At 49.2% G+C, this 19,953-nt stretch overlaps 1 protein-coding gene across 5 annotated transcripts in view; it reads left to right on the plus strand.

The window, feature by feature from the left end:
* Positions 1-16,690, plus strand: part of Ssh (Protein phosphatase Slingshot) — a 307,781-nt gene extending 291,091 nt beyond the window's left edge. For all 5 annotated transcript variants that reach the window (XM_077678870.1, XM_077678869.1, XM_077678871.1 and 2 more), the window contains exons 9-14: positions 1,606-1,699; positions 2,655-2,830; positions 4,042-4,188; positions 4,491-4,691; positions 7,494-7,834; positions 11,360-16,690. In XM_077678870.1, coding sequence (XP_077534996.1) covers positions 1,606-1,699; positions 2,655-2,830; positions 4,042-4,188; positions 4,491-4,691; positions 7,494-7,834; positions 11,360-13,875 — 3,475 coding nt within the window. In that variant the 3' untranslated portion in view covers positions 13,876-16,690. The remainder of the gene's footprint in view (positions 1-1,605; positions 1,700-2,654; positions 2,831-4,041; positions 4,189-4,490; positions 4,692-7,493; positions 7,835-11,359) is intronic.
* The last annotated feature ends 3,263 nt before the right edge of the window (positions 16,691-19,953 follow it).

Here is a 19,953-nt window from a genome sequence, read left to right on the forward strand (position 1 = left end):
CAGTCAGCAGCAGTCAGACAACGTGCTTCGGCTCGAGCACTGTCTTCATGTAAGAGCCGCTGTCGAAGTCAAGAAAGATGGTCCTGTTATTTTATAACGTAAGCGCATGGTGGGCACACTTCTGTGCCACCATTGAAACAACAGAGGCTAGAGGCACCAACTTTGCGAGTGCTTATGAGCCAATGAGTTTAGAAGATGGCAACGCAGTAATGAAGCACGAATAGGACCTAGATGGCATGGGCGAGGCGGCAGGGGCAAAGCCGTGTAACCTCGGTCACTTGAATAGAGACCAAACGACTAGAACAAAAACTGCGATGTTGCATTTGTCGCGCTAACACGGCTGACCGTGAACGGGACGAGACTTATAAGGCCAATGAGGCTAAAAAGAAAAAAAAAAAAGAAAAATGAAACAGCCGGACCCGGAAAAATCTGATGTTCATGGCAATTGGTCTGACAAGAAGTTTCATTTTCAGTTCCATTTACATGGTGGCTCGGAAATTTTAGTTCTGATTACGGAGTGTTTTTTTACGTTATCTGAATACAAAACCAACCAACTTTCAGACTACTGTTCCGTTTAAGCGGCAGTTCCGTTAAAGCGATTTACGTTTATTGAGATTCTACTGTACTTGCTTATTCTGAGGCGGTGGTACCCAGTTCACAAAAGAGCATATCATATGGGAAACAAGAAAAAGTCGGAAGCGAATGTGCGATTCAGGTAAAATTTGAGCGTCTGTTGAGTCGTAGCAACATCAGCAGTCAAACTGGGGGCCTCTGTACTATAAAAGAAGCGTTTGTAGTCTACAGAAAGTTGTCTTGATCCAGTGGAGAGATGGCGCTAGTGCTAGTGCTAACTTCGTCAAATGGATTGACCTGGAATGCTAAGCTCAAGATGTTAAACAGTGGTAGTTTTCTAGGTTTGGCCAAGTGGTAAGTAGAGACACTCATAGGAAGATGTATAACCGCTGCCTGCAGTTTGAGCTTTGCTGCTGGACTCTGGTGCTGCAGTGAAAACGGATTTAAGGAAACACGTTCAAGAAGTGCAGACACTCAACTCGACTGGCTGTATGTAGCTGGTCCCATGTTTATTTGTAGGGGGGCAGCTGCTTGCTCAGTTAAATGCCTCGAAGCTTTTCTTGCACCCATTTGGGCTTCTCAATTGTCAGCGTTATACTTGCCCTGACTAGTTTGCGGGTGGTCCAATCTCGTGACATCCCTCGCCATGGAAAACGTATATGACAAGAAGTGAATAGCAGATTGCATCTCGGTGAGATTCTGATGGATGATCAAAAAGCCCCCGCGTTTCTTGGAGCCGATAAAATGTGTGTTTTACTTATTGTGTCGCCAACTCAAGCACTACAGGTACAGCTCTTGACAAAGTTGTGGGCCCAGGAGCAACGTTTCAATAATAAAATGCAGCACGAGTCTTTGGAGGTCACATTTTTTTTCTGTTCACTGCAGACGAAGAATAAAGCCAGCCGCTAGCCTTTTCAATCTTCTCGGAGCGCTTTTGTTGCAGTCACCATTCGTTCTTACGTGGGCCAAGAGCTGCCGACACAGTGTTTGTGGTATTGCACAGTTTGAGCTTATTCCCTTGTCTTGTTGCAGGCCATCGCAGAAGGAGGAGACTGAAGCGCTGATCAGGAGCAAGCTGAAAGAGCTGATGATGTCGGTCGATCTGGACGAAGTGACGAGTAAATTCGTGAGTGAACCTTTCTTGCCTCGAGGGAGGAGGTAACCCATCTGGGGAGAAGCCTGCTTGTGCATATGTGTCCCTCGAAAAGATTGGGTTCCTTGTGCTCAGTGACTCAGGATCCAGGTAGCAAAGGGGGGAGGGGGGAGGGTGACCCTGTTTCAGTGCCCGCCCAATGGAAATCAATTTTACTAGCTGCTTTTGGTGCGCTCTTTGTTGTGCCTGCCTGAGGCCATAGCCTCTGTCCTGTCTTTCATGTCGCTTGCAGCAATCGTGGTCTTGTTTTCACTAAAGCAGGAAGAGGTGTTGTCATTTGATTAGACCTAATTTTAAGTCATGACTTTCTTCCTCCCATTTGTGCATGTGCCTGCCCAGTCAGAGTTTGAGCATTTCAGTCAAGACATCCCCATCCGCACTCTGCCATTCACTAGAACGCAATCTTTGCTCGGCCAATGATTGTCACTCTTGGGTGCATCTGTGGCCCCCCTGGACCAGCGGACATCGTGGAAAAATAACCAAGTGTGGGGTTGGTAGAGGAGGAAGGATGTTGGCATCTGACATGCTGATGTATTTTCCACAGTCTTTCTCGTGCGCTTAGGTACTTGAAAAAAACCCAATAGCGCGAACGAAAGAGGACCGAGGAATAGAAACACATAGAACACAAACGGGTGCTGTACGTGTTTCTATTCCTCGGTCCTGTTTCGTTCGCGCTATTGGGTTTTTTTCATGAACATGAACCAACTAACTCGCACCAGAGTCCTGCTTAGGTACTTTATGCATGGCCTGCTCGTTTTTTGCTTTCCCGCAAAGCTTCGATGTATTGCGGAAGAGCTTAAGTAACAGTTCTGTCATGCGCTAAAGCCCCCCCAAAGAAAGGCATTGCCTGGCGTAGTGAGGCCAAGCCAACCCTTTGCTCCACTGCCTATGGCGAAGCTGAGGGTGATGGCGGAGTCCCCCTGTGCAGATGCGTTCCCGGCTAGAGGAGGAGCTGGGCGTCAGCCTGCAGGAGTTCAAGCCGTTCATCGACCAGGAGATGCTCACCATCCTGGGCCAGATGGATGCCGCCACCGAGATCCTCGAGTACCTCTACCTCGGCTCCGAGTGGAACGCCTCCAACCTCGAGGAGCTCAAGGACAAGGGGTGCGCCCTACTTTTCTTCTCCTCCTCCTCCCCCTCCTCCTCCTGGGGACTTTTTCCTGGGCAGCCAGTGTGTGTGTGTCGTCAACTGGGTGTGCTGGCAAAGTTTCAACTCCAGAGGAACTATGTGTTTCTCATTTGAGTATACGTGGTGGCACAGAAAGGAAGGTTCTTGGTGGAGTGTTAAGCTGATTTAAATGAAATTGGCTGCCCCCCCTTCCCAAGAAAGGGGTGGGAGCCTAGTCAATTGTGGGAGTTAAATGGCAAAAAGTTTTCTGTTTTTGTTTTACGTAGCTGTGAAATATTCTGAACTTTCAAAATCAAATATTGCAACCTTGCAGCAGTTGTAACCTTGCCCAATAACAGCCATTTTCCGTGTATTGCAGCATGCGATACTTGTAAGAAAAACTCTTTTTTCTTTTATTTTCGGTGAAAATGGGGCAACTTTTATTTGCGCTAGTTTTGTGATTCTCCAGAATTCTTGTCCTTCGCTCATTGCATTTCCTACATGCAGCAACCTTGAAGCCAAATTGTGGTTGTTAAGTTTGTTAAAGATAGACAACTAGAGCTTTTGCTTCGACCTATGTCACCTCTTTGTTTCCAGTTATAATTAAGTCTGAAGTTTCTGGATTCTTTTCCTGCTCTCTTTTCCTTTCTCTGTTCGGTTTGTCTTTTCCTTTTTGTCGAAAAACCTGTTGTGAAAATTACGTGCTGGCACACAGTGGCATAAAACTTGGTAAAAAAGGGCAGCTTGGTCTTGGTTTCTGGAACCGAAACTTTCAGTCAGACCTTTAACAAGAAACGCACTTAGGTGATTTATTACTGCAAGCCGTAAAAAATGTGCTTATGTGATTGAATGTGACTTTGCCCAAATGGGAGAACGATTGGTGCTGTTTTAGCGAGGTAATTAAGTGAGGTATATCATTGTGTCGGCTGTGTGACTTCACCAGAAACCATCCTCTCGATACTTGGGCGTGTGTTCAGTAAGGTGATCGCGGGCAGCCAAACGTTAACTGCTGTACTTCGATGTATTTAGAAAATATTTTACATAGCTAACTCTCCGCAAAATCCAAACGAAAACTTCAAAGTAGCATGCCAACAAGAACCCTCAGCCTAATGTATGCTATAGGATGTGATCTGCCATTAGGAAGTTCACTGTTGGTTATAGTCCTTTGTCATGGACCGTGTCCTTAATGCCATTCCCGCTTGTGCAGGGTTGGACACATTCTAAACGTAACGCGGGAAATCGACAACTTCTACCCGGGCCTGTTCGACTACTTCAATATTCGCGTCTACGACGACGAGACGACGGAAATGCTCAAGCACTGGGATAAGACGTACAAGTATATAGCACAAGCCAAGTGAGTTTGTTTTTCCTCCCCACCTACCTACTATTCGAACTTTGCAGTCGCGTGACAGGTCACTCACAAAGCAGAGAAGGTGAGGCCTCAGAGTGATGCCAAGGCCTGTGTAGCAGCAGAAACCTTCACTGAGAGTTGTTGCTGTTGAACTTTTGATCACCGATGATAATGTGCCTTGCTTGATACTGAGATTGAGTTTTACTGTGCTCGATGAAACGACCCTTTCATTGGTAATTGAGGATTGTAATAATAATGAGTGCAGCGCTCTTACAAATCCAACCCGTTCTTCCCCCCTCACGCAGAGAGCAGGGCTCGAAGGTGCTGGTGCACTGTAAGATGGGCATCAGCCGGTCGGCCTCGGTGGTGATAGCGTACGTGATGAAGGCCTACGGCTGGGACCTGCGCCAGGCGCTGGACTTCGTCAAGACCCGCCGCAGCTGCATCAAGCCCAACTCGGGCTTCCTCAAGCAGCTCGAGACCTACCAGGGGATCCTGCACGCCAGGTACTCCTCGCTGTGACGGTGATGAGCGGGTTTCTTCACGCTCAGTCTCGGCGTTTCCACGTTCTGTGCAAACATTGAGAATCACATTACTACAGTGGAACTCCGATAGCACGTCCCACGGTTTTGCGGCAACCCGCTTCTTACAACGGATCACCGCGTTCCCGGCAAACTTTCCTTGGAAACAATGCATTGAAAACCCTGATTGTACAATGCTCTGGTGCACGTAGTCCGCTCCATACGATGGACCTTGGCGAGGATAAACCAGCATTTTTGCCACCTTTTACGCCGTTCTGCCGCTTCGTCCCCACCTTTATTTCTTAGCTTCTTTTTACACTGCTTGATGTGCAAATGTGAACAGCCTGCCACAGGCCCGACTACTTGACTCAAGCAAGCAGACTGGTTCTGGCGGGAGCTTAACCTTCGACAGTTCCACACTGCCAACACGCCAACACGCCAAAGCGCCAACACGCCAACAAAAGCGCCAACACGCCAACCGCGAGAAGTCTGAAGTCCAGGGGGTCGGCGGACCACCAATTTGAAGCTCCTGTCAAGCTGACCGAACTACTGCTTTCCTGATCAGTTTATTCCTTTAACGACTCCCTCTGTCCCCCTGTTTGTTGTTTCAACCTCCGCGTTGGCCCACTGTCGTTTCTTTCTGGCCTTAGTCGCTCTTACCACCTGATCTCTGCTTATCAGTGTTGTCACTTTGTTCCCTTCTTTCCCACTTTTTTTTTTCATCGCCTCCCTGTACTTCCATTCATTTCGTGCCCCCTCCGTTGTGGCTAGGTTGTAGCCTTGGCAGTTTCATGCTCTCGCCTTTCCCCCCCTCAATTTGCTTGGCCGTGGTGGGCTTCCCAGCTTATCTTGCACGTGAGGCCAGATGGCATGGCGGTCGCATGGCGCATGGCTGACAGGCTAGCGCAGATGCCGCAGGGGGAGGAGAGCACACAATGGGCATTTCTTTTCTAGAAACTTGAAATTTCAGCCAGGGGTTCGCAAATAAGTTCTTAGCCCACTTTTCGCTTGAGACCATAGTTAGGGCGGCAGTTACCTGTACCCGGATCGTACGACACCTCGGTCGTACAACGCCTGAAAAGTTGTAATATCGGGGCTCCTCTGTATAATGAGTGCGTACAAACCAGAAAGCAAGTTTTCCGTGTTACAAGTGTTGTAGTGCCTTAAAAACTTTTGTTCAAATTGCAAAAGAAACTTATTACACTTGGAGTATACCTGGGGTCTTCCTGTATGTGGGTCTGTCCAACCTTCCATTCCAAGTTGACCCTCATGGTCCAAGCTCCTCTGTGGAGTTCACATGCCCCATGCGTGTGTCCTTGTAGCTTGTGTGTGCGCACTGCCGTGGTGTGATGCTGGTGGGCTGAGAAATAAGTGTGATTCTCAGGTGGCCCACTCTTATTATGCATTCTGACACCCTTCGCATGAAGGTTAGGTGGGCCGAGAATAGGCACACATGAATAGCGATTTTTGTCTTCAGATCAAAGACAAAAGGAAGAATGGTTTTTTTCTTTCTCCCAGACAATTTCAGAGTGAATAGTTCAAACAGCTGCAAAAAAAAAAAAAAAAGCAGCTAGTCTGTACCATACTGCAGTTATGAGGTAGGGTAGTTTGCACTGTCATGCTAAAAGCCATTATTAACAAGGAAACGGGAGAAATTCAGGATTTTATGGCATGAAAATATATTTTGAACCAACGTGATGCAATTGTGGTGGTGGACGCGAACGCTGTATCATTTTGTCTCTTCTGTTGCCCACTATGGGCAAGCTAAGTAAGGCTTTTGACTTCAGCTAAGTAGACGGATAAGTAGACAAATACAACATGGGTTTATCTGTGGAATGCAGTCCCAGTTGAAAGGTGGGCAAATTAACTTCAGTGTCACTTCAATATGCTCTGTTCCACATAACACAGATAGGTGTTGTTTTTCATGAATTAAAGCTAGAGCTTATGATTTGGGAACAATTTTGCACGCGTTTGTAAATTTTGACATCCCTATATTTAATGAAATAAGGCAGATAACCTTAGGCCCTGATTGGCTCCATTATTTAAACCTAGTGGAGGTCGCCATGCACCTAAGCTGAATGTTTATCCTGAAGGACCTGTACATGCATTTCCAGGAGTCCTTTCCCAACACAGCATGAGAGATTCCACTGCAAGCTAATTAAAATGCAAGCAAAATGTAATGGCACAGTGGTTGCAATTTTGCGTTATTTGCAGTCATTATGTGCAGTTTCTCCTAAAGGAGCCATGAAGACAAAATACGTTTGTTTTATTAAAACGACTTCATGTTTTATAGTGTCCCCAGCGCTTGTCTGGATGCAAACGATGTTTTATTTACTGAGAAATTAATCAATTTGGGCCTAAATTTAAGCGCAAATAGCCTGTTCGGCAAGCTTACAAGCTTCGCCTAATTTGCGTTTGCTTTTGCCGGCCTCCGCCAATTGCAGAGCTGGCTGTTACGACATTATAGGTTCTGTTGCGGGAAATGAGGAGGTGGGTCGCATGGCCTTTCCTTTTTTTTCCTTATTATACAGCTTATTTGAGCGAAGTTTACATTAAAAGTGGTGTCCGTATGATTCCAACGAGGCAATCTTTTGAATGAACAACCACACTTGTGTTTTGTCTTCATGGCTCCTTTAAAGAGGCAGTCTCGCCAAACAGGCTGCCCCATTATGCATCTTTGGGCCAGCACTTAACAGACCGGAAAGACACCTTCTAACCAAGTTCTTGCACTTACTCGAGTGTCAAGGCTTGACTGTGATGCTCATTTCCACTCTGTCCCCCTTGCAGTAAGCAGCGGCATAACAGTATCTGGCGCTCCAAGTCTGAGACAAACCTCAAGGACGAGCGACCGGACCGTGGTGGGAGCCGGCGCGAGGGCCGCACCGCTGCCACACAGGCGCTCACTCTGGGCACCACTGGTGGCGTTCGGGGTGGACCCAGTGATGGCACAGGTCGTGCTGGGGGGAGCGGTGGCGGCATGGTGGGTGGCTCGCACAGCCTCCTTATACCCGGAAGCGTGAGCCGGCCAAAGTCCTGGTCTCCGGACGACCTGGCCTCTGATGCGTACTTTGCAGCCAGCAACAACAACGGCAGCAACCACTCAGACAGCCTGCCTACGCCTTGCCATGGTAGGGTGCTACTTCGTGCAATTACTCCGACGCTCGTATTTTACAGCAGCAGCTGTTGATGGTACAGGTCTCGCAGTTGCATATCTGCCTGATGGAAAAGAAGTGTGATACTATGTCTCCAATCTCTTTACTCGTACTAAGCTTCCGTTCATTTAGTCATCGGGGATGGCACTGATGACCATCCTAAAGTTTGCCACGTATATTACCGCCAAACTTAATATTTCTTGCTTTTGCAATAATCTGTTTGTGCGTTAGTCGCAAAGTCACTGCACTGTATCGGCTGAAGAGCTAGAAAAGGTGTGAACTCAAAGTTAGAAGTATAAATTATTTAATTACCTTTGGCTCCCCTTTGACGTGAGCTTCATGTGCTTGATTAAAAGGGCACATTATTTATTTGCGTGTGCTTGTGTGTGTCTCCAAGTTAAAAAGAAAGAATACCAGAAGGACAAACGGCCCAATGCAGCTGGCGTAGGTGAATGGCCAGATGTCACAACGAAAACAAATGCAGACTACAAAGCTTTGCAGCTGTGACGATGGAGGGGGTAGTGGCACCTGGTGGACTAATTGATAGTGACCACAATTCATTCCGGAGATGCGCAGTGAAATGCCGACCGCAACGGACATGCAGTTTCTTTTCCCGCAACAGATGCTGCTAGCTTAAATACAGGGGATGTGGCTTCCGAAATCAACTTTTTATTTCTTGAGGGTTTTGATGAAAATTGGCACAGCAATTGGAAGTTCCTCTGTGATAACACCATAAAAATTTTAAGGTAATATTTTGAAAAAATTTATTTATAAAGTTGTCTTTCTCTTCACCTTGTACCGAGCTTCAGCATGATAGAAAACTTGTTTGAAGGGCACAGCATTCCAAAATGAATGGACAAGGTCATGACAGGCATAGCATTCCAAAATGAATGGATGGACAAGGTCATGACAGTCTTAGATTTTTTTATTTACAACACAATTTTTTTTAGTTTTCAGTTTTTTATAGGCGAATGTACAACAGGCATGTAGACTGTGAACTGCGTGAATAAAAAATTCACATAAAGTAAATCTGGAAAACCAAAAGTGTGACAACCTGAAATGTTCAACAGGAATGTAATGCAAGAAACGGAATCAAAACAGACCTAGCAATCAGGAAGAAATCACTGAAACAAGCGATGCAGGTGGCAAAAAAAAAAAAGAAAAACTTGAGAAAACAACTTCCAAAGTTGCAACAAAGATTTCACTCATCAAAAGTCGCTAGGGTTGTTGCCTTTCATGACCTTTAAAACATGGGGCTTCTGAAAAGCCTTTTCTTGAAATTGGAATGCCTTTCCCAGTCTTTTTCTTTCCGCAAAACATCGTTTTCAGCTCTTCTGTGAAGAGTACATAGCCCAGTTTGTAGACCAAATAAGGGGGAGATGGCTTTCAATGCAAACTAGGTTAGCTGGTTGTCCGTATCGCACTGGGCAACTTCCCTTTGCAGTGTTGTCACCATGGCAACAAGTGAAGCACTCCTCTTTTTTCTTTTTTACTTAAATTTGAAAACTGACTTTTGGATTCTTTTATGTTTAATAACCTTGCCTGGCGCAGCAACTTAGTACTCGCATGTGCAGAGGTTCATTGCCAAAAATTTACATACTAGAAAGATACAAATGAGCTACTTAGAAGCTCGGTATAATATTCTGCATAACTCCAACTTCAATGCATGCACATTTTTTTAGTACTCGTGGCATTCAATGCATTCACAATATTCCTCGCAGCGCAGCCATATGCACTACGCTATATATGTATGCACTGGTATTAATAATTTCCCGAAAATTTAAATTTGTTATCAAATGCTGTGACAGTAAGGTACATTTTTAACGCCGTGAACAGGTTTTTATTCCGAACTCAGACTTTGTTTGCATGATTACTAGAAGCGCACGGGAAACGTTGCACAAGAAAAGCAATATGGCTCGCGCGCATGTTTACCGCAACATATCATACTTAGATTATCAGTGATAAGGCTCGTCAGGTCGATTTTAAGATTAGATCTAACGTCACAGGCTTAAAACTACTGGTGTATAATCGTAACCGGCTGTGCAGTCAGACGAGGCTCTAACACGCAGCAGCTATGCCATGCGTGCTGTAGCTTTTAACGCGCCGGTCGTTTCTTTCCCAAGGCTAGCGCACCTGCTGCCAAACATAGCAGTAACTAAGCGTGTAAACATTGCAAATCAGACAGAAAGTTCACTTCGTGAACCGCTATCACAAGTGCGCACACCGCGTTTCACTTTCCGGGGTAAAGTCGCATGCACCATGAAGCGTTCGATGACCTCCGCCTTTCAAGCCGTGCAACTTCCCGTAATCTGGCTCTTGATGTCAGGCATTACCATCGTGATGACGTCTGTGTTGAATATCACAGCAGATATAAAGACTGAGCAGAAACTTGGATGAGCGAAGCTGCGAAAATGAACTCAGAAACGTGCACTACGCAGTTCAGGCGGCCACCAACTTGTGTTGCTGCAGCAACGCCCAATCAGAAGGGCCATTCTAGCGCGCTCCGATCGGAGGGCCAATCTCGCTTCAGAATATATATCGAGCTTCGTTTGTGTGTCGTCAATTTTCTGCGGTTCATGCGTTTGTGAATTAATGCAGGTAAGAGAGACGACCTGAGCCGTAAAGAGGATGATTCCGTCGATCTAATGGTACCAAAATGGCTGCGCCCAGTGGCACCGTTGCGGAGATACAGAGCTCCGAAAATCACCATTCTTTCGCCCTTTTGCACTGATATTTTGCCCCTGCGGCGGGCAAAAGTACTTTTTATGCCACTTTGCGTCTGTTTTCGGTGGAACAACTTAGCGAATGCACAGAATAGAAAACGTGGAAGCCGAATATGGGGCTTTCAAAAAAAAAACAAAACGGTTTTAGTCATTTTTCCGAAGTTGAAAGCCGCGTCTCCCCTTAACCTAGGTGACGTTATTTGCCTCCCTAGGAAGTGCCATTCCCCCTCCCCTCCTGTTAAGTTCTAGCTCCGTGTTCTAAGGGTACATGTGAACACTGGTCCTCTGTATTAGGGGTGAAACATCTTATGGGCTCGGGCTGCCCGCATCTCCTGTCGTCGTCGTCGCATGTAGTCACGGTACTAAAACACTGGGACATTTATTTTCCAACGCCTGCCTCTAGAACATTTCATCTACGTGGGCAAAAACGCGCACTAGAAGAACACACCGGGACACTTGTTTTTGAATTCCTCGCACTGGACCGCTTCGTGCTTCAAAGACATGAGACTTTTACAGCAAAGCTGTATACCTCTGCCCCCGACGGTTTCATCTCTGTGGGCGAAAACGCTGAGGCGCAAAGAATACACTTATGCACTGGATGCTTCGCTCTCCTCAGGTTTCACATTAGTGGAGATGGCCCGGGATTTTTTTTGCATTGCGGCCTTGCTGATTCCTTCAGAGAAAGAGTTTGCAAAATCAGAGAATTTGTTTCGAGTGTTATTAGTTGTTGTGGACGTCACATTCATAATTATGGCACTAATTTAATTCACTGTTTCAGCTGACATCGTTCCCAGAAGAACAAAACCTCCCCGGAAACGGATTGGCCGTCCCCGCTATGGCACGGACCCTGCGTGCTACACCATACCACCCATGAGCACGCCAGCAGCTCAGCAAGCGAATGCTACCGAGCAGGAGAAGAACGCCAGGAACACAGCAGCGAATGGTGTGAAAAGCATCCTCCTCTTGGCTCCACCAGCAGCAGCCAAGTGCCCGCCTGCTGTTGCCAGCATTGGCGATGAAGAACAGGACGCTGGCCTTCGCCGCGTCGCTTCCGTGAAGGACCGCATCTGTGAGCTGGAATCACAGGCTGGCGTGCCCAAGGCGGCAGTGGCGGCGGGAGTGAAGCCGGCGACGAAGCCAGAACTGCCCAAGAGCGGAGCTGTTGAGCCGTTGGCAGCCGTGCGACCGAACAAACAGCCGCCGGGAGTGTTGTGTGGGCCTTCCAAAGCTGGCACTTCCGAGGATGGCCTGGTTACCCTGTACAGCTGCCTCCCAACGTGTGGCGAGGGCGAGTCGTCGTCAGAGCCGCTGCGAGACGTGCAGCCAGTGGCGTCCCAAATGAAGCCGTTGACACCAAAGCACACGGCTGTGATAGTGAAGTCATCGTCGACGCCCTCCACTTGGACATTGGGTGGTGGGGCTGGTGACGCCGACAAGGAGCTGGAACTGGTGTCGACGGCAGCTGAACCAGCACCGGAACGTGCTCCGACGACGCCCAAGGAAGCGACCTTCTCCTGGGTGTTGAGAAGGAGCACGGAGGACAAAGCACTTGCAACAACGGGTGGCCTGGGTGGCACCACTACGCAGAGGCCGGCGACGGATGTCGGCTCGCCAGCATCTTCTAGTCAGGCGTCCGGCCACCTGGCGGGCCGCCACCCTTCACCGCACTGCGATGCGGAAGAGTCCATTGCCGGCACCACCAAGCCATCAGTGGAGATCTGCAAGCTCCAAGTAGGGTTTGGGGAAGAGAAAAGCGCGAGCACTGCAGCAGACCTCTGCAGGGACACTGTGGCGGTTGTGACACCACACTCACCACTGGTGGCCGAGCTCCAGGTTGACGGAAAAAAGACGGAGCGCCTCGAAGAGCGCACTGGTGCACCGTTAGAGTGGGGAAAGGGTCAGCTCCCTCGCTGCCCGCTCCGCAAAAGGCCTTGCCTCGAAGAGAAAAGCTTTGCGCGGGCCCTGTGCCTTGAAGGGGGTGCCTTCCCTTCACAGACGCGCTCTACGCCTTCCACTCCACCTGAACAACTCCCACCGGGCTCCTGTACCCCCAGCAGGCAGATACTGCGCTCCCAAAGCCTGCGCTGCGAACACAGGCCCCGGTCCCTCGCTCTGCCCGCAGCAACGACACCGCCCTGCACTGGCAAACGGAGCCCACCCAGTATTTTCACCGCTCAAAAAGGGGAAGTGCAGGCAGCGCCAGTCTTCCCATCAGACCCCGAGATCAGGCACAGCATGAGCACCCCCTCGGTGATGGAGGCCGTGAACGAGGTCCTCTGCGAGACACGCCAGGCGATCTCCAACGCCATGCACTTGCTCCCGCGCTCCAGGACACCGGCCGAAACGTACTCGCTGCCGCAAGTTTCCAGCCAAGGCTTGGAACACGTAGAGTCGGAGGCGGCACTGTCTGAACCCAGCGAAGTTCCCCAGGTGGGAATTGTTCGTCAGCAGAGGGCCGTGCTTGAAGGGCTCCAACCGGCACGGACAGCGACAACTGCCGCCACTGCAGCCACCCACAGCAAGCCTCCCACGGGTGACAGTGTGGCTCGCTCGAAGAAGGAGCAAGCGCGGATCATCAAGGAACTGGGGAGCACCATGCTCCCTTCTGCCGTTGCCGCCACCGATTCGCCGTCTTCCTGCAGCAGTGCCGATCAACAGCAGCAAACCGAGGACGATGAATCGGCGCTCGGAGTTGTGAAACGGCTTACCAAAGAGCTCGAGGCCAAGGCACGCAACGGCAAAACCAAGCCCGCCGGCATCGCGGAAAGGCTCGTGATTGTCGAGCGCAGTGCTGGCGACAGCCACGAATCGCTCCACGGTTCCGGCGGCGGCGGCAGTTCCAGCACCCCGAACTCTCCCGTCTGCGAGCGGCACGGCAGTGGCCCTCCTCCGCGCGGCTTCCGAGCCTTCTCCGAGGGACGGCCGGGCTTTGAGCCGCTGCCGGCGGCTGCGCCGCCCACGCCGCATCGGTGCACGAGCCTGGACGCCGACCGGCTTCGGAGGCTGACCGCCACGCGCAGCATTGCGGCGCTGCTGGCAGCGAGGGTGCCGCGGGACGGCGAGCCCCCGCCTCCGCAGCCGCCGCCCCTTGTCGCGGGCACGCCTACCGTGGCACTCATCGCCACCCTGCCGGCCCCGCCACCCATGGGCATCATCAGCACCGCCAACAACCCCAACACCGCTCTTCCGGGCGGCCTCCAGAGGAAAGTGCGCAAGCAACAGGGCAAGACTCACCCACTGAGCAAACTGACCGTGCGGCAGAGGCATGCAAACCCGCTGTACAACACCATGTGATGACCTCCTCCCTCCTCCCACCCGTTTCCTCCCACCTTCTCCTGTTGCGTTTTCCTCTCACGCGAGCGTTAATGCGAGCCTCATTTTCCCCCTCCCCATCTCCTCCACCTCCTCTTTGCCTGCAACTTTTTTTTTATCCTCCATTCCGCACCCGTCATCCTCCCAAAATACTGGCGTTGGTGGGTGTTTGGTGGACTCTGTAAAATTCTCCTGACAATGAGTGCGACGTAGACTTGTTTTGCACCCCCCCCTTTTTTTTCGTTGTTGTTGTTAGCCCTCGTGTGGTTGTGCGCGTGCGTTACGTTGGTCCCCCACCTCTAAAGCTGTACAGAACGAAAAGAGTGAGTGCTTTTGTTTTTATTTTTCTTTGTGTGTGTGTGCGTGTGTTCGTGTTAGGTGTTGCTTTCGTGTGACCTCTTGTCCTGCTGGACACACACTACTTGGTGGCATTCAGTCAGGGCTGACAAGGCCTGGCCACATCTCTCCCTCCTTCTTTCCCTCCATCTTGTCCTTCGAGTCCTCTCTTGTCGGGACGTATCCTCCTCTTAGTCCACTTGTCGGTGTCGGGCATTTGCGCATGGTCCGGCACAAGTTGACCAAATTTGTTTCAGCAAATAACGGCATGCTGTAATGCATGGCGTAACCTCCTTGACAAAGCTCTGGCAAGTCCAGGACGCTGTGTGCAACATCTGTGACACACTTAAAGTGACCACTGTCAGTTCTTTGAGATCGCTGAGCTGCCCACGACGCTCTCTGGAAGTTTCGTTTTCTGGGGGTGTTTTCTCCAATCCTTAGCCTCCTTAAAGTAGTGGAAATGCATAATAACTGACAAATGCTTCTGACTGCCTACGAACAACAAAAAACAAATTCCTTTTTTCAGGGGGAGAGTAATGTTCCACGTTAAAGTCTCTGCTTCAGCTCCTTGCGAGCTAACAGTCTTGCAAAGATAAATAATGAACTCCCATGCAAAAGAACGATAGCTGTTAGCCTCAGTTAATCTAGCCTTTGAATTGGACATCGTATCAGTAGCTTGACGCTGCAGGGTGAAGTTGTGAACAAAACTCTTTGTATTAGCCCACGAAAACTTTTCATTTTTGTTTTAGCAGTAGACTTTCACTCACATATGCTTGGCTTCACATATCACTTGGATCCCCTGAGACATTTACCGATGCGAGATTCTTTGCGCAACGTGATACGTGCTGCGCTTGCGCAGTATCGTTGTAGGCTTTTCTTATTCTCCTCAAATTTACCTCGGATGATGCTTTAGCCGATTCTCATTTGGCGTGGCTGCCACGCTGATACAGATGCATAATGTTTGTCCGCGACAAGATGTTCAGGGGTCCCTTTTGCCTTACTCTCGAAAGGGGCTTGCTGCCAGGAGACCTTTCTGCGCTGAAGTGCGCGCTAGTGGATGCACTATTTTTCTGCAGGACACAGCCACAGTTCTACATATGCATGGTTGAAGAAGGGAGCAGTGAGAGTGGAAGTTTAGGTGCAGACGCTACGTAACGATTTCCAACAGATACCATTTGCAAACGCGTTTATCGTAAGTGTTGCATCTGGCTGCATGGGGCATTGAATTTTCGGTCAGGCAGAGTTTATAGAAGCATTGTAGTGCTTGAAGTTACAAGATTAATGGTTTGTGTAATTTTTTAAATGGTTCTCCTTTCCAATGTATTTGATATCGTGCTTGATGATTTCTGCGATAATTCGTCACAGAGGACAGTTGTGCCTAAGAATATTTCATTTTTAAACCTCAATTTAAAACATTGCATTGCGTAGTTTCAGTTTCGGCTTTCATGGTTGTGCTTGATATCTTGTTATTCCTCACCGCTAGTGAGTCATCTGAAGTATAGATTTCCTTCAAATTGAATAATTTAACACTTTTTTTATTTGCGACACGAAAAACCCAACCGCGGCGTATCCTGCTAGCACCACGGGACATTATGCCATTCGTCGTAGCTACCATTTTTGAGGCAGTGTGTCGTGAAACGTGTCAAAAGCAAATAGGTTGTGAAATTTCCCATTTTCTTGGTACTTCAATGCAAAAAATGTGGTAGTTGGAATCAAAACAACCACTGGTGCTCGCGAGGAAGGCGTGTTCAACAAGCGCAAGTGTCTCAAGAAAGGCGGGGCTCTTGTAAAAAGCTCTTGCCACTGTACCAGCCCTCGCATTCGTCACTCTTGATCTTCCCTGCCTATTGGATTATTGTGCAGCCTTGCAAATGCTTGTTTGTGTGCCGCGTTCTGTTCGCGTAGTTGCTGCTCTTCGAAACGAACACTGCCTGTGAGTGGAGTTGCTGTGTAGATTCTGCTTGCCCATTCCTTTTTGCCACTGGTTCATTGCCTGCCAATATTTCTTTGCGCGACACCAGTGTGCACGAGAGGCACCTTCATTTGCTCAGCCTCCCGTGATTACGTCGAGCCTTACCTTCTGTTCCCACCTTGTCCATTTTTTCCTACCTGAAGGGAAGAAGACGTGCCATAAGATGTTACCACTGTTGTAGCTTCTCGCTCCTCGCGCTTCACGCAGTGTACCCAGAGTTGCCCTCCTTGGTCCTTTTGACTCACCCGCTATGGTTTTTTTTCCCGCCCATTGTTCCTTGTCCTGTATACTACATTGCGCGAAAGCAACCGAAAGTGGAAAAGCGTCTAGTGTGTCTACCGAAAGCTGAGAGGTATAGAAAACGAGAGAGGAATGTCTGAGAGAGTGGAGATGGTGATGTGTGTGACCGACGTGCACTAGACTGAGAGAAAATATTTAAAAACAAGCAGAAGAACGCTGTTCTGAAATAAAGTGATTTTAGAAACCTGTCGTGCTGTGGCCTCAGTGACCTCTCGTGGTGCGCCGGTGAACCAGATTGTGGACGGTCTGGTTTTTACACGCACGTGTTAGTGCCCTGTCTGTGAAATTGGTGAGGCGGTGTCTGAAGGCGCTCTCGAGCAATGTCCGAGGAAGATGTCCGTGGCCGGCCACGACACATGCAGAGGACAAAGGCATCAGAGTGAGAGAGGAGGACGCTGCTGCTGCCGGATTCCTGTATGTTTCAGTTTATAGCTTGCCTGACTTAATTAAGGTTGATGTGGAGTACAGGGAAAGGGTAATGTGGGTATGCAACAGCACAGCATTAGGCCTAATGTCGCGCTTTGAATTTTGGTGTCTTCATCTGGTAACTAACATACAATGAGTATGACATTGCTTGGCGTGTTGTAATGTTCAACTTGGTTACTTAATGTTGGGCATAAATATAAGATGTTAGGCCTAATGTCACACTTTGAGGTCGAACGTCGTCTACCAGTACCCATTGGAAAAGTTTCAGTAGAGGGAGAGGGTGATGTGGGCATGCTACGGCCCGACATTTGGCGTTATGTCATTCTTTGAGGTCTAACATCAACTGATATTTCATTTCTAAGAAAGTGCAGGCTGGGCAGTTCCTGGGCGGTGCAAAACTTTAATTAAACATGGTGATAGGCTTCTGCCTGCACATTAACAGACCTTAAAGGGGCCATGCAGACAAAACACATGGTTGGTTCATTCGAAAAATTGGCTCGTTAGAATAACACTGACACCACTTTTAACGTAAACTTCACTCAGGTAAGCTATATAATTGGGAAAAAAGGGAATGGCCATGCGACCCACTAGCTCATTTCCTGCAGCAGAACCAATGATGTCGTATGCCCAGCTGTGTGATTGGCTGAGGCCGGCAAAAGCAAACACAAGTTAGGCAGGGCTTACAAGCTTGTAGAACGAGCTATTTGTGCTTAATTAAATTGAATCATATTCTTTTCATAGCAGCAAGAATGGTGGGGTAAACAATGGGAGTTACGAACGCTCACGTAAACATAAGAGCACCAGTGCGTACTGCGTGCACCAAGCTGAAACACTGAAAACACACGAACAACGGGGACAGACAGAAAGGACACACACAAGCGTGTCTCTCCCTGTTATTCGTGCACTTTCAGGTTTTCGATGATGCACCAACTAGCCCAGCTTGCGGTTTTGCGCAATAACCTGCACAGCTGTCCGGCGCATTGAGCTTGCACTGGCCAAGTGGCATAAGCGACATCGTCGTTTGTTGAGCATAGCCTACATTTCCCAAAATGAGTTCTATCGACTGGAACAAACATTATCCAGGCACAAATCACTCAAAAACAAAGCGAGGGTGGCACCAGCCCTGAGCAGTATGGTGGCACCATCTAGGAGGTTTGACAGCAAACAAGGCAGTCCGCTGTTTGCTGCAGTTCGAGCCTGCATACTTGTGTTTGCTTTAGTAATTGTCCTGGATGCGTCATCACAGACGTCGCGAAACACACGATTCAGCTGGTGAATCAAAATTATGGCTAGATTCGTTTGGTGCTGGATAACTGCGGGACAAGCTCTCGTCCTGGGCCCGTTTCCAGTGGCTGCGAAGCAATCCGCCTCTTTCACAACCCCACTGCACATGCGCAATCCCCTAGCGGCCAAGTCCCTAAGCAGTCCAGTAGGGGCAGCAGACGACATTCCCCACAGCTCCCGCACAAGCGGGGAGGGGTCGTGGTTGTATTTACATCGTTTGATTTTTTGTGTGTGCTCGTTGTGCGCGGAACAATGCCCACAACTTGTGCTACGTTCCGCTGTAACTCGGAGTGCCGAAAAGGGAACGGTGTTGGCTTCTATCGCTTCCCGTCGGCCGCACGCGATCGGCTACGGCGGCTTGCGTCGCTCGCGTCGGCTCGGCATCCTGGCGGATATTTGATCGCTGCTATCTGTGCAACTGCGAATGACAATCCGCAACACAACTTTTCACTACACTATCATCCCCTTTCTCGCATGTGGAACTCTATTTAAATTATAACTGCCGTTTGAGCGATCGGTGACCGAAACATCTGCGTAGCCTGTTTCGATGCTTCCGCGCAGGTATCGCCATCTCTCGGCCGCTCGGCGCACCGCGCGCCGCGGCGACCGGTCAGCGTATAGGCTTGCATCGCGGCAGATATATCTGATCGCCGCTTTTAAAATAAGCCCTGACAACAATCCCTAGCACAATTTTTCACCACACTAACACCTACTTTCTCGCATGTAGAACTTTTTAGCGATCAGATTGATTCAGAAGAGCAGCGACAAGCGCGGTTGCTACCGTTACTACCGTGGTCTGCGCCGGTTCGAGCCGCTGAGTGTGCCGAGCTGGCAGGCTCGGACGGCGTGTGCGCGGACTGTTTCCGAAGGCAGAAAACGCTTCACGATTGCTTGCTTTATCCATTTCTTGCGAACAAACGCACAGAATCTACAAATTCAGCTCAGCGATCATCGTAGTTGACCATGGAGCAAAAACAGTGGGCGGAGCGACGCCGACGACGCATCTCATGCGCGCATCGGGCCGTCTCAAATTCACGCGTACGACTAGTCGTGGCGACAGTCGTAACGATCAGTCGCATGCGAATCGCGTGTACCAATCGTACATCTGTCCCGCGAACTGCTGGCCTTTGTTGAGCTGGCGATCGCACTTCATGCCAGACGACTCCAAGTACTGCTCGCTCTGCTACTCGGACGGCACACGGATCTGTCCGAGATTTCTCTGCCCGCCCTCATTCAGTGCTAAGAAGCCGCCTGGTATTATGTGATGACCAGGGGCTGTCGTCTTAAGGCGTTATAACACCAACACAGAAGAAAAACTTCGGCTGCTCCTCGCCGTAATGTGGGATTGCCGTGCATACAACGAGAACGCAGCCGGAGGAAACGCCGGCAAACCCTACAGCTTCAACTTCCGCTAGGCACGCTAGGTGGCAGCACACCGCAATGAAAGAGGCGGATTGACCATGGTGGTGGTCAGACCTTTAACGCAGCAGAGGGTGCTAGGAATCCCTGGATCTGGACAGGCCGCCATTGGAATCTGAACCTGACAACGTTTAACACGAGAGCTTTATCTGGAAAGGCGAGTCTAGAGGTGGTGTTCGAGGAATTATAGGGCATTAAATGGGATGTAATAGGGCTTAGCGATGTTAGGAGGACAGGTGACGCCTTTACAGTGCTGAAAAATAGACACGTCCTATGTTACCGTGGCCTAGTGGACAGAAGGGAACTGGAGGTGGGATTTCTAT

Source organism: Haemaphysalis longicornis, unplaced genomic scaffold (assembly GCF_048455015.1).
Source record: "Haemaphysalis longicornis isolate Haplotype H1 unplaced genomic scaffold, Haemaphysalis longicornis Haplotype H1 scaffold_7, whole genome shotgun sequence".
In the NCBI taxonomy this organism is placed as follows: domain Eukaryota; kingdom Metazoa; phylum Arthropoda; class Arachnida; order Ixodida; family Ixodidae; genus Haemaphysalis; species Haemaphysalis longicornis.